At 46.7% G+C, this 14285-nt stretch overlaps 1 protein-coding gene across 1 annotated transcript in view; it reads left to right on the plus strand.

The window, feature by feature from the left end:
* PREX2 (phosphatidylinositol-3,4,5-trisphosphate dependent Rac exchange factor 2) overlaps positions 1-14285 on the plus strand; it is a 369719-nt gene that overhangs the window by 237032 nt on the left and 118402 nt on the right. The window contains exons 26-27 of the mRNA XM_089654281.1: positions 12615-12791; positions 13407-13501. Of these exons, the coding sequence (XP_089510407.1) occupies positions 12615-12791; positions 13407-13501 (272 nt within the window). The remainder of the gene's footprint in view (positions 1-12614; positions 12792-13406; positions 13502-14285) is intronic.

Here is a 14285-nt window from a genome sequence, read left to right on the forward strand (position 1 = left end):
CTTACACATTAGCCGTGTGTGGGGAACTGTGTCTAACGCTTTTGCAAAATCCAAGTATACCATGTCCACCGCCACCCCTCTGTCCAAGGTTTTGCTCACCTCCTCATAAAAAGAAATCAGATTTGTTTGACAACTTCTGTTTCAATATTTTTATTAGGAGTTTTTTTTTTAAGAATATAACAAGCTCAAAATACGTCCTTGCAGGGGCAGAGCAAAACAATAACATATAAACAGAGACATCCTGCTGACTTGTATTAGTCAAATAACGAAATGTCCAATGACATCAAGAAGGGACAGCAAAAAGTCGAGCCAAATAGCAGCAGTAATTCAACATAATATCGGAAAAAAAGAGAAAAAGAAAAAAGGTTAGAAGAAAATAAAAAGAAAATAAAACAAAAGGGAATCAGAAAGAAAAAATGAAAGAAGGGAAACTAGAGGGATCACGGATCCGGGGCTAGCACAGGCAGTAACTATAGGAGGCCATAACTAGTAGGAGGCAGGGATGGTAAGGAATAACGTTTCCAAGGTTCCCAAACCTTAAGGAATCTCGGATGAAAATCATGAAGAATGCTAGACATCTGTTCATTGAACAACATAGCATTCATCCAGGTCTTCACCCCCTGGAAGACTACCGAAGGGGTTCTCCAAGCTTGAGCTATAGCACATTTGGCCAAAATGAATAGGTAGGATGCCAATTTCTGTTGAGACCTAGACAGACCCAAAATTGGGCAATGCAGGAGGGCCACCTTTGCATCCCTACGGACCGTAATATGAAATAGCGTTAGTAGCAAACCAAAAACCCTAGACCAGAAGCCTATCAATCGCAGGCACGACCACCAAATGTGCAAGGCGTCCCCGCGTAGACCACGGTTCTGGAAACACCTATCTCCGCCAGTCGGATTACAGTGAGCAGTCCGAGCCGGGACCCAGTACCATCGCAATAGAACTTTGTAGGCTGCCTCAAGAGTGACTGTTGTTTGGCAACTTCTGTCTTTCATGAATCCATGCTGTCTGTTGCTTAAAATGTTTTAGGTAATAGAGGAAGGAGTCTATTGGGGCTTATTAGGGTTAATAAGTGATGAAATTAGAACAGTGTATTTATTTGTTTTTGCTTCCAAGGTTGCTTCCAAGGTTGCTTTAACCACTTGCCTTTCAGAGGATTTACCCCCTTCCTGACCAGACCTTTTTTTGCTATTTGGCGCTGTGCTATTTCAACTGGTAATTGCGCAGTTATGCAATGCTGTACCCAAACAAAATTTATGTCCTTTTTTTCACACAAATAGAGCTTTCTTTCGGTGGTATTTGATCACCTACGCACTTTTTATTTTTTGCTCTATAAAAAAAAAAGACCTAAATTGTTTAAAAAAACATTTTTTACTTTCGGCTATAAAAAATATATAGTAAACTCAAAGTTAGTCATAAATTTAAGCCAAAATGTATTCTGCTACATGTCTTTGGTAAAACAAAATCCCAATAAGTGTATATTGATTGCTTTGTGAAAGTTATAGCGTCTACAAACTATGGTATAGATACTGCAATTTACACCATTTTTTGTTATACAGCGCTGCGCTAGTTTAACTAACAATTGTGCGGTCATGCAATATTGTACATAAATTAAATTTACATCCTTTTTTAAAACATAAATGTAGCTTTCTTTTGGTGGTATTTGCTCACCTCTGGGTTGTTTTTTTTTTTTTTTGCACTATCAACAGGAAAAGACCATAAAGTTTGATGAAAAATTATATTTTATCATTTCTGTTATAAACAAAATCCTATAAACTAAAATTTTGCCATAAATTTAGGCCAAAATGTATTTTGCTACATGTCTTTGGTAAAAAAAAAAATCCCAATAACGGCATATTAATTGGTTTGTGTGAAAGTTATAGCTTCTACAAATGGTGGTATAGATATTGGAATTTATGCCATTTTTTTGTTATACTGTTCTGCGCTAGTTTAACTGACAATTGCGCAGTCATGCAATACTGTACATAAATGGAATTTATGTCCTTTTTTTCACACAAATAGAGCTTTCTTTTGGTGGTATTTGATCACCTCTGGGGTTTTTGTTTGCGCTATAAAGGAAAAAAGACCAAACATTTTGGAAAAAAATGATTTTCTCAATTCTGTCATAAACAATATCCAAAAAACTTAAATTTTGTCATAAATTTGGGCCAAAATGTATTTTGCTACATGTCTTTGGTAAAAACAATTCCAAACAACTGCATATTAATTGGTTTGTGTGAAAGTTATAGCATCTAGAAACTGGTATAGATACTGGAATTTACACAGCTCTTACTTTCTGACTGCCTATCACATTTCTTGAGATCCTAAATTAACAGGGAAGTATAAACACCCCTAAATGATCCCTTTTTGGAAAGTAGACACCCTAAGCTATCTGCTGAGAGGCAAAAAAAAAAGAGGAGATATCTAATCTCTAGATATCTCTACAATCTAGATATCTCTTCTGCCCTTACATCATCTCACCAAGATCAGTGTGATCAGATGCTTTCCCAATTTACAAATGGCGCTGTTTATATCCTGTGAAACTGAAGTTATGAAATGCTCGTAGCTTCTGATTTCTTAGGACTATAGAGATGATTGGCACCATTCCGGTTTCTAATCAGCTATATGGTCAGCTGGCAGAAACACTGGCTGCATTCTCAGGTTCCCCCCAATGGCACGGGACTGCCTGAGAAGGCCGTGGAAGGCAATGGGAGGGGGGGTGCATCTTCTCCCGCTGCTTGTAAATGCAATCCTGCATTGCTTTTACATGAAAGCCATTTGCTGGCTGAAAAAACAATACCAGGATGATGCCTGCAGCTGTAGGCATCATCCTGGTATAACCATTCAAAGTCCAGTGATGTACCAGTACGTTGCTGGTCCTTGTTGGGTATATATGTTATATTCTTTTTTTTTTTATGCAACCTGTGGGCTGAATGGAAATAAAGAGAAGGAATCTCTGCCAGAAAAAGTGTGTGGTATGCCCAGCATTAGAATATATCACCCTGCTTCCACCCACGTCTAATGGTGGGCACACATGAAATGTTCTTTTTTTGTCGTTCAGCCCCCAAAAGGAGAACCTAACAGATTCCTTTATTCACATAGATCGATGTGGATGAAGAAAAAAGTGTTTTATCTGTAAAAGTGTAGTGTTTTACTCACATGGATCTGCTTTCTTCTCTCTCTGGGACGGAATGTGCCCAGAGAGAGAAGATTGCATCATTTCCTGTACCTGTGTAAATGTAAACACAGGTACAGGAAGATCTGTGATAGGGCAGGGATCAATCATCAGATCCAGGCCGAACATTACTGGCCTGAATCTGATTGATCTCTTGGGCACCAAATCACAGCACTGGCGAGTCCCACGTGCCCCATGTGTATATATATGTGATTTTGTGCACCCATGCCTCACTGTAGCAGTATTTCTCCTATAGGGTGGCACGGAAGTTGTTAACTGAGAACATATGAAGAAAGGGCAGACAGGTGGCGCAAACACCTAGTGCAGCGGTTCTCAACCTGGGGGTCGCGACCCCTTTGGGGGTCAAACGACCATTTCCCAGGGGTCGCCTAAGACCATCGGAAAACACATATTTCCGATGGTCTTAGGAACCGAGACACCGCTGCTGTCTCCGGCGATGTGTGGGCGGGATGATATGCTGCCCCTGTCACCGCCTCCTCGCCGCTGATTGGCCACCGGAACTGTAGCTCAGGAGAGGCACACAGGCGGCCAATCACCGGCGAGAAGGTGGAGCTTGGAGAGGAGGGGCCGAGCGGCAGCGCTCGGAGATCGAAGAAGATCAAGGGAGCTGCAGGAACGAGTGAAGAGAGAGGCCAGAGAAGGAAGACAGCTGACAGGTAAGTGCAAATTTTGCTGCTGCAGCCAGGTATGCTGCCTGTAGATGGGAGACGGAGAGAGCGAGCCCAGGCTGGAGCAGGAGTCAGCAAGGTAAGTATCATTGGTGTCAGTGGAAGGGATAGTGCCCCATCATTTGTGTCACTAATACCAACGATGGGGCACTATTCCTCCCCCCACTGACACCAACGATGAGGCACTATTCCTCCCCCCACTGACACCAACGATGAGGCACTATTCCTCCCCCCACTGACACCAACGATGGGGCACTATTCCTCCCCCCACTGACACCAACGATGGGGCACTATTCCTCCCCTCACTGACACCAACAATGGTGCACTATTCCTCCCCTCACTGACACCAACGATGGGGCACTATTCCTCCCCTCACTGACACCAACGATGGGGCACTATTCCTCCCCCCACTGACACCAACGATGGGGCACTATTCCTCCCCCCACTGACACCAACGATGGGGCACTATTCCTCCCCCCACTGACACCAACGATGGGGCACTATTCCTCCCCCCACTGACACCAACGATGAGACACTATTCCTCCCCCCACTGACACCAACGATGAGACACTATTCCTCCCCTCACTGACACCAACGATGAGACACTATTCCTCCCCTCACTGACACCAACGATGAGGCACTATTCCTCCCCTCACTGACACCAACGATGGGGCACTATTCCTCCCCCCACTGACACCAACGATGGGGCACTATTCCTCCCCCCACTGACACCAACGATGGGGCACTATTCCTCCCCCCACTGACACCAACGATGGGGCACTATTCCTCCCCTCACTGACACCAACGATGGGGCACTATTCCTCCCCTCACTGACACCAACGATGGGGCACTATTCCTCCCCTCACTGACACCAACGATGGGGCACTATTCCTCCCCTCACTGACACCAACGATGGGGCACTATTCCTCCCCCCACTGACACCAACGATGGGGCACTATTCCTCCCCCCACTGACACCAACGATGGGGCACTATTCCTCCCCCCACTGACACCAACGATGGGGCACTATTCCTCCCCCCACTGACACCAACGATGGGGCACTATTCCTCCCCCCACTGACGCCAACGATGGGGCACTATTCCTCCCCCCACTGACGCCAACGATGGGGCACTATTCCTCCCCCCACTGACGCCAACGATGGGGCACTATTCCTCCCCCCACTGACGCCAACGATGGGGCACTATTCCTCCCCCCACTGACGCCAACGATGGGGCACTATTCCTCCCCCCACTGACGCCAACGATGGGGCACTATTCCTCCCCCCACTGACGCCAACGATGGGGCACTATTCCTCCCCCCACTGACGCCAACGATGGGGCACTATTCCTCCCCCCACTGACGCCAACGATGGGGCACTATTCCTCCCCCCACTGACGCCAACGATGGGGCACTATTCCTCCCCCCACTGACGCCAACGATGGGGCACTATTCCTCCCCCCACTGACGCCAACGATGGGGCACTATTCCTCCCCCCACTGACGCCAACGATGGGGCACTATTCCTCCCCCCACTGACGCCAACGATGGGGCACTATTCCTCCCCCCACTGACGCCAACGATGGGGCACTATTCCTCCCCCCACTGACGCCAACGATGGGGCACTATTCCTCCCCCCACTGACGCCAACGATGGGGCACTATTCCTCCCCCCACTGACGCCAACGATGGGGCACTATTCCTCCCCCCACTGACGCCAACGATGGGGCACTATTCCTCCCCCCACTGACGCCAACGATGGGGCACTATTCCTCCCCCCACTGACGCCAACGATGGGGCACTATTCCTCCCCCCACTGACGCCAACGATGGGGCACTATTCCTCCCCCCACTGACGCCAACGATGGGGCACTATTCCTCCCCCCACTGACGCCAACGATGGGGCACTATTCCTCCCCCCACTGACGCCAACGATGGGGCACTATTCCTCCCCCCACTGACGCCAACGATGGGGCACTATTCCTCCCCCCACTGACGCCAACGATGGGGCACTATTCCTCCCCCCACTGACGCCAACGATGGGGCACTATTCCTCCCCCCACTGACGCCAACGATGGGGCACTATTCCTCCCCCCACTGACGCCAACGATGGGGCACTATTCCTCCCCCCACTGACGCCAACGATGGGGCACTATTCCTCCCCCCACTGACGCCAACGATGGGGCACTATTCCTCCCCCCACTGACGCCAACGATGGGGCACTATTCCTCCCCCCACTGACGCCAACGATGGGGCACTATTCCTCCCCCCACTGACGCCAACGATGGGGCACTATTCCTCCCCCCACTGACGCCAACGATGGGGCACTATTCCTCCCCCCACTGACGCCAACGATGGGGCACTATTCCTCCCCCCACTGACGCCAACGATGGGGCACTATTCCTCCCCCCACTGACGCCAACGATGGGGCACTATTCCTCCCCCCACTGACGCCAACGATGGGGCACTATTCCTCCCCCCACTGACGCCAACGATGGGGCACTATTCCTCCCCCCACTGACGCCAACGATGGGGCACTATTCCTCCCCCCACTGACGCCAACGATGGGGCACTATTCCTCCCCCCACTGACGCCAACGATGGGGCACTATTCCTCCCCCCACTGACGCCAACGATGGGGCACTATTCCTCCCCCCACTGACGCCAACGATGGGGCACTATTCCTCCCCCCACTGACGCCAACGATGGGGCACTATTCCTCCCCCCACTGACGCCAACGATGGGGCACTATTCCTCCCCCCACTGACGCCAACGATGGGGCACTATTCCTCCCCCCACTGACGCCAACGATGGGGCACTATTCCTCCCCCCACTGACGCCAACGATGGGGCACTATTCCTCCCCCCACTGACGCCAACGATGGGGCACTATTCCTCCCCCCACTGACGCCAACGATGGGGCACTATTCCTCCCCCCACTGACGCCAACGATGGGGCACTATTCCTCCCCCCACTGACGCCAACGATGGGGCACTATTCCTCCCCCCACTGACGCCAACGATGGGGCACTATTCCTCCCCCCACTGACGCCAACGATGGGGCACTATTCCTCCCCCCACTGACGCCAACGATGGGGCACTATTCCTCCCCCCACTGACGCCAACGATGGGGCACTATTCCTCCCCCCACTGACGCCAACGATGGGGCACTATTCCTCCCCCCACTGACGCCAACGATGGGGCACTATTCCTCCCCCCACTGACGCCAACGATGGGGCACTATTCCTCCCCCCACTGACGCCAACGATGGGGCACTATTCCTCCCCCCACTGACGCCAACGATGGGGCACTATTCCTCCCCCCACTGACGCCAACGATGGGGCACTATTCCTCCCCCCACTGACGCCAACGATGGGGCACTATTCCTCCCCCCACTGACGCCAACGATGGGGCACTATTCCTCCCCCCACTGACGCCAACGATGGGGCACTATTCCTCCCCCCACTGACGCCAACGATGGGGCACTATTCCTCCCCCCACTGACGCCAACGATGGGGCACTATTCCTCCCCCCACTGACGCCAACGATGGGGCACTATTCCTCCCCCCACTGACGCCAACGATGGGGCACTATTCCTCCCCCCACTGACGCCAACGATGGGGCACTATTCCTCCCCCCACTGACGCCAACGATGGGGCACTATTCCTCCCCCCACTGACGCCAACGATGGGGCACTATTCCTCCCCCCACTGACGCCAACGATGGGGCACTATTCCTCCCCCCACTGACGCCAACGATGGGGCACTATTCCTCCCCCCACTGACGCCAACGATGGGGCACTATTCCTCCCCCCACTGACGCCAACGATGGGGCACTATTCCTCCCCCCACTGACGCCAACGATGGGGCACTATTCCTCCCCCCACTGACGCCAACGATGGGGCACTATTCCTCCCCCCACTGACGCCAACGATGGGGCACTATTCCTCCCCCCACTGACGCCAACGATGGGGCGCTATTCCTCCCCCCACTGACGCCAACGATGGGGCGCTATTCCTCCCCCCACTGCAAAATTACAGTTATGAAGTAGCAACGAAAATTATTTTATGGTTGGGGGTCACCACAACATGAGGAACTGTATTAAGGGGTCGCGGCATTAGAAAGGTTGAGAACCACTGACCTAGTGCATTATCCAAGATTTATTCAACGGTGTAAAAGACAAAAACATACTCACAGACATAGCATGTATAAAAAGCTTTTGTATAATGGAGATGGCTGCAACAACGGGCAAGGTGTTCCTACTGTCAGTGTGGTCAGATGACTGACGCGTTTCGGGGATGAATCCCTTTCCTCAGAGCTACTGGCACCGTTGAATAAATATTGGATAATGCACTAGGCGTTTGCGCCACCTGTCTGCTCTTTTTCCAGTGGTTGATTTCCCCCGTCTGAGGAGGGCTGCATCCCTGAAACATTATCTTTAGGCCACTCCTGTCCTGGTCCCCTTGGCCTCCCTTTGGCAATTTATTTCCTGGAGCGCTGGAGAGCACACACAGTTATCCAGTCTGGTTGAGAACATATGAAGGTCTAAGATAACCCCTTGATCCGCTGTGACTAGAGCAGAGTAACTACAATGTAGAAATTATAACATTGCTACTTTGTACTTCTCATTGATCTATGCATACACTGTTCTGGGAGTGTCACTGTATACAAGAATAGGAAGAGCCTCTGCTGTAATACAAAGCAAGTCTTGGCTGCAAAATGACAGGTGGGATTCACCAGTAAATGCAGCCTGGGAGCTGCAAGGGAGGAGGAATAGTATAGCATACCACACATGCCCGAAGTTATTAGAGTTTGAGGGGGGGGGGTCATATGTGGTATGCTCAAACACTTAAGGTTACAGGTTAAAGTGGAACTTTAAGTAAAAAAGAAAAATTGTGGAGAGGCAGGATTTTGAATGCAGAAGAGACATACTCAGGGGCGTACTGACCATTTGGAAACTCAGGCATTGCCCGAGGGCTCGGGGTCAGTAGGGGGCCCCATAAGATGCCCCTGGTACCTTTTTCATAGGCTTTTTTGAGTTTGGCCAAGGACACAGGGGCCCCATGATCCCCTATTGCCCAGGGCCCCAAGAGTTGTCAGTCTGCCCTGCAATCTTTTCTGCATTAAAGTTTCTTACTTACCTGCCCACCGCTATACACTGAGCTGTGCAGCTCAGTACACAATTTCAGCAATGCCGAGCTGACTGAACTCCTGCACATGCATAGGAGGGACGTCACCACAGCCAGGACAATTAAAGTGACTGGAGATTGGTACCCAGAAGCCTCCTGGTTGAAGATGGCAGTGACCCTTGGGGAGCTGCAGAACATTGCAGCGCTGGAGTGAAGGTAAGAAAGGTTCCACTTTACATATAACCAGTGTATAAACCAGGCTATAAGGTTAAGGTATAAGCTTAAAAAATTGCAAAAAAAAACTGACCCAAAACTGCTACAATTTTTCTTTTAAAGCGGAACTCCAGTCTTGGCTTCAGACATTCATAGTTGTATAAGCTCCTCTCCTGTACCGAAGCTGCTTAGCCTAATCTCAGTACACACTGCGAGCTTTACACAGTGCGCATTAAAAGTTGCAGAGTATGCCTCATTTCCTGGCGGGAGGACATCCAGCATCATCTAGCACTTTTCTCCCAAGCCTTGCTGGACTTTGTCCCCCCCCCCCTCCTTTCCTTTCAATCTCTGTATTTCAAGTCAGGCTCAACTTCACATGTAGGAGCTTCTTAGGGTGGTCTGCATGTTAATGCAGTCCCCCTAGTAACGCTCACTCTTCCTGACTGACACCCTCCCATGATTGCGTGCTATGTTTTCAGTAATGATCTACCTCCATTGCATGGAGAAACACAAGAGACCTAGTCACTGGGGCCAAAATTAAGTATGATTTGAAAACAGAAAGATTTTTTTTTAGCGTGGTGATTAGTATTTAAAAAAAGGAACAAGGGAAGGCAAAATATAAGTAGATCTAACTTCAGGTTTAAGTGACTGTGTACATTCTGAATGCATGATGCTTTGAATTAATTTTAGGTTATACCCTTCTGGCAATTAGGCTGAAGCAAATTGTGTTAAGGAAATCTGAACCCCCAAAGGATCTAGTTAAAGGATCTGCACAGGGAAAACAGGAAAACAGAGGTTATTGCAGTCAGGGCGTGAAGTGTTGATTTAGCACCTATTGTTCACAGTTCCAAGGAATGGAATGGCAAATCCAAAGCCCTTATAAATGTGAAATCAAGAGGTTTCTGCAAGGGATTATTAGATGACTTTTTACAATTCTGGTTGTTAATATTAAAGATTATATGTCAGCTTGTAAGTGAAAACCTCACCAAGAATATGTAGAGACATATTCATACCAACGCTTTGGGCAATTATATTTGACAGAAAATCTCCTCTGCACTATGACAAGGGATTTTAAACAAGGCCAAGTTATTGGAATATGTCTGTTAGAACTCTGGGGAGTCAATCACAGACCTCTTCAGGTTTCCTGACTCTCCCGGTGCTAGTTGATAGGATCCCTGGGGGGTAATGTGACAAAGCTTCACTAACAATGGCTGTTCCACCATCCTGCATTTCTTTTTCTTAACAGATCCAGTAATTGTGATGTGTATTTAAGAACCACATTTTCAGACAATCCTGTATATTTCCATTACTTCTTTAGAAATGAGCATCTCTTACCAAAGTACCTAAAAAAAGCAACTGCCACTAATGTGTATATCAACCATTTAAAACATTTTATTCACATTCAAATTTGTACTGGTGAAATGATACCTGGAGCCTGTTTGTTAAGTCTAGGTTCAGACCAGGGGCGAACTGACTATTTGGAAACTCGGGCACTGCCTGAGGGCCCGGGGTCAGTAGGGGGCCCCATGAGATGCCCCTGCTACCTTTTTCATAGGCTTTTTTGAGTTTGGGCAAGGACACAGGGGCTCCATGATCCCCTATTGCCCGGGGCCCCATGAGTTGTCAGTCCGCCCCTGGTTCAGACATAAGCAGTGCAAATTCTGTCAGTTTTCAAATGCGATTTAGTGGGCAGCTGCGGTGCGATTCACCTGCAGTTCAGCCTAAATACCAATGTGTTTTTCATACAATTTTTATACAGCTGAAATTTTGTGCTCTTTCTCTCACACACGCACAGGCTAAACTTGTCAAAAACACATTGGAATCTCATTGTATCTGGACACATAATCATTTCACATGCACTTTCAATTCAAGTTTATAGAGCTCAAAATCGGATCGCACCTCAATCGCTCACACGACCCTTTTTCAAAATCGCACTGCAGCTGAACTGCATATACTGTATGTGAACATCCTCCATGGTATATCATTTTATTTCACATGTCTTCTAAATCACTGCAGTTCAAAACACATCCTAGAATAGTGTGAACCAGGGCCAATGGAAAATTAGGCAGTTCTTTTAAATGCTATGATAAATCAGGCCTACACCTTAACGCTTATGTTTACTCAAAAAACAAAAATAGAATCAGCACAAGGGACATTACTTATGATTGACCTTTGTGCTGCTGTCTCCTCCTTTAGCAGACATAATTCTCCTTCCATTCCCCCTCCCCCATCCTGACTGTAATATTCTGCTGCTGCAGGGGTTAATGGAACCAAGAAAGCTGTGGCAGGCAACCAATCAAGAGTGTCTGACTATGCACACTGTTTCTGCGCAGCTCTTCCATTTGTAAGAGGTGTACTATAGCTTTTATGAATGAATCGTGATCTATGACTGGAGGATGGGCGGATGAATGAAAGGCAGATTATGGTGGTGGGGTTGGGGGAATCAGAGGAGGAGGGGTTCTATTAAAGGAGGAAACAGCATCACAAGGGACACATTGCATCATAACTATTGTCCCTTGTGCTGAATTAATTTTCTTTTTTCTTTAGTAGGCTTTGGCCATGGATCACATTAGTTTGGAGTGCTTGCACTCATACTTTACGGGTACAGCAGCCCATTAATCTAATTGGGCTGCTGCACCTGCAAGAAAATCAAGGAAAGAAGTCCCCGACCACTTTTAAATCTTCGGCACAATGCAGTCCCGTGGCACCATGCAAATTGGAGTCCAAAATCTTGTGCCAATGCATGGGGTACAATTAGGAATTAATGGCACCCTCGCATGTCTACTGAAGCACAGATAATCTCAGTAAGAAACACACATGATTATGCACATTCCTAACCCACACTAGTCTGAACCTAGCCTTAACTATCTAGTATGTTTAGTACCAAAGTCAAGGTGGAAGTGCTATGGTACATCTTGGAAAACTCCATCAGAAATCAGCTTTTGTTAGTGTATTTGATTTGAGCTATTATTAGTTTGATTCTCTTTTCAATATGTTATTACAGCATTCTGTCAGATCCTATAATTCACCTAAATAGTACATACTGTATCTAATGAGAAGGTCCACATCTTTAATATCTATGTGGTTGGATAGATTTCCTTTCACTTCCTGTTGTGTCTCTGAAATAGAAGGTAATAGAAATTCCCAGAATTGGACATTCAGACAGTAAAAAAAATGTTTTAACAATTTTCTGCTCTATGTTTCAGCTTTAGATAGACTTATTGTACAATTCTATAATGTTTTAGGATGTTTCAGACATTTGTCTGTAAATCTAGTTTAGCTTTTTTGGCAAATGTGTACATCTATATTAATGTTACCTTATAATTGTTACACCATGCAATGATCTGTTATTTAAAACATTGGGTTTGTTGGTCTGCAAATATTTTGTTGGTGAGTGATGTATTTTTTTTTTACAGATTATTGTCTTCAATAACTTGCTCTCCCAAATGTGACCGTAAGACAGAGACATTAATAGCGGTGGACAGCGATAATGAGAGAGGAGAGAAGAATGGGAAGAGAGTGTGCTTCAATGTTGCAGGGGATGAGCAGGAGGATTCAGGTCATGATACCATCAGCAACCGAGATTCTTACAGGTGAAAATCCCCTATATTGTATAGTATAAGAACCCTATATATACAGGTTGCTTAAACAAAATCTAACAGATTCCTTCATCCATGCTATGTAGAGCGGATGGACAAATCTATCACTATGCCTTTGGGCATTCTAACATCCACTACAGGTGGATGCAACCACTGTTTGGTAGAAAATATTCCACCTGGAATGAATTATGTTGGAAGGGAGGGGGCTGATGGGGCCAATCACATAGCAAATTTCAGCCGGTTCATCAAGAACTAGCCAACATTTCTGTAGTGTATAGCCAACTTAAGCCTGATTTCAACTTTCTTCTAGCTTACAGCAGCTTATTTTTTCCCATCTGATTGAGAAAGTGAACACATCCTTTAATCAAACATTCAAATGTATTGCTTCTTTTGGCCACAGATGAGATTTGAACAGTTTTAGTCATTCATTCAATCTCATAATGGGTTTTCTATCTTTGTGGACATCTTGCTTTACAAGGAAAGCCCTTGTTGTGAACATTACTTATGTGGGAGTGGAGAACTGTACATTCTATTTGTATGATATTGCTGCTGATGGTTAGATGAGGAGTGTTTGATCACCCAAAATCTGTAATTGTATGCTTTATGCAGTGACTGTAACAGCAACAGAAACTCCATTGCCTCCTTCACCAGTGTGTGCAGCAGCCAGTGTAGTTCATACCTGCACAGCGATGACATGGACTCTGGTAAGATTATTTGTATGTGAATATAGTGTCATTAATTTTCAAACCTATATAATATTTCCACTATTAATTAGTAAACATACAACTTACTAATTAGTCTTGATTATAATCAAAAGATCAAAACCCATTCACTCAATTTTCCTATAAGCTATAACTTGTTAATGTCATTTCAAACGATGTTTTGAATTTTTCATATCTGCAGCTTTCATTCCACAAATCCTGCCATAAATGTTCTTGTTCAGACACTTCCTGTTATGGGCTGATAACAGTCTCCTATTCTGCATTGTCATCCTTTTCCATAAACCACTGTTGCTGAGAAATTCATTGCACAGGCATGGCCCACCATTATCAGGAAGACAGTACAAGGGAATAATGTGTCACTGATAGTAGAGCAGGTACACATAGATAGGTGGCTGTAGAATGAACAGTAACACTGAGATATATAAAGGATGAAAGAAAATGTGAAAACAAATATTTTATGAAAAAATGGCAGTCTTTTGAGATACACGGGGGGGGGGGGGGTTTATTAAAACTGGTTCACTCAGAATCTGGTGCAGATGTGCATGGTAGCCTATCAGCTTTTATCTTCAGCTTGTTCCATTAAGCTTTGACCATAAATCCAGGAAGCTGATTGGTATCTATGCAGAGCTGCAGCAGGTTTTACACTCTCCAGCTTTAGTAAATATCCCTCATAGTTCTTTAGAAAACGAAATTACATTAATTTAGGGTACCTTAACCGGTTCCCGCATGGCCTATAGCCAGATGGCGGCCGGCAAAACACATTGTC

The sequence above is a fragment of the Staurois parvus genome, unplaced genomic scaffold, assembly GCF_062004578.1.
Source record: "Staurois parvus isolate SC_StPar_1 unplaced genomic scaffold, SC_StPar_1.0 ptg000748l, whole genome shotgun sequence".
Lineage (NCBI taxonomy): Eukaryota > Metazoa > Chordata > Amphibia > Anura > Ranidae > Staurois > Staurois parvus.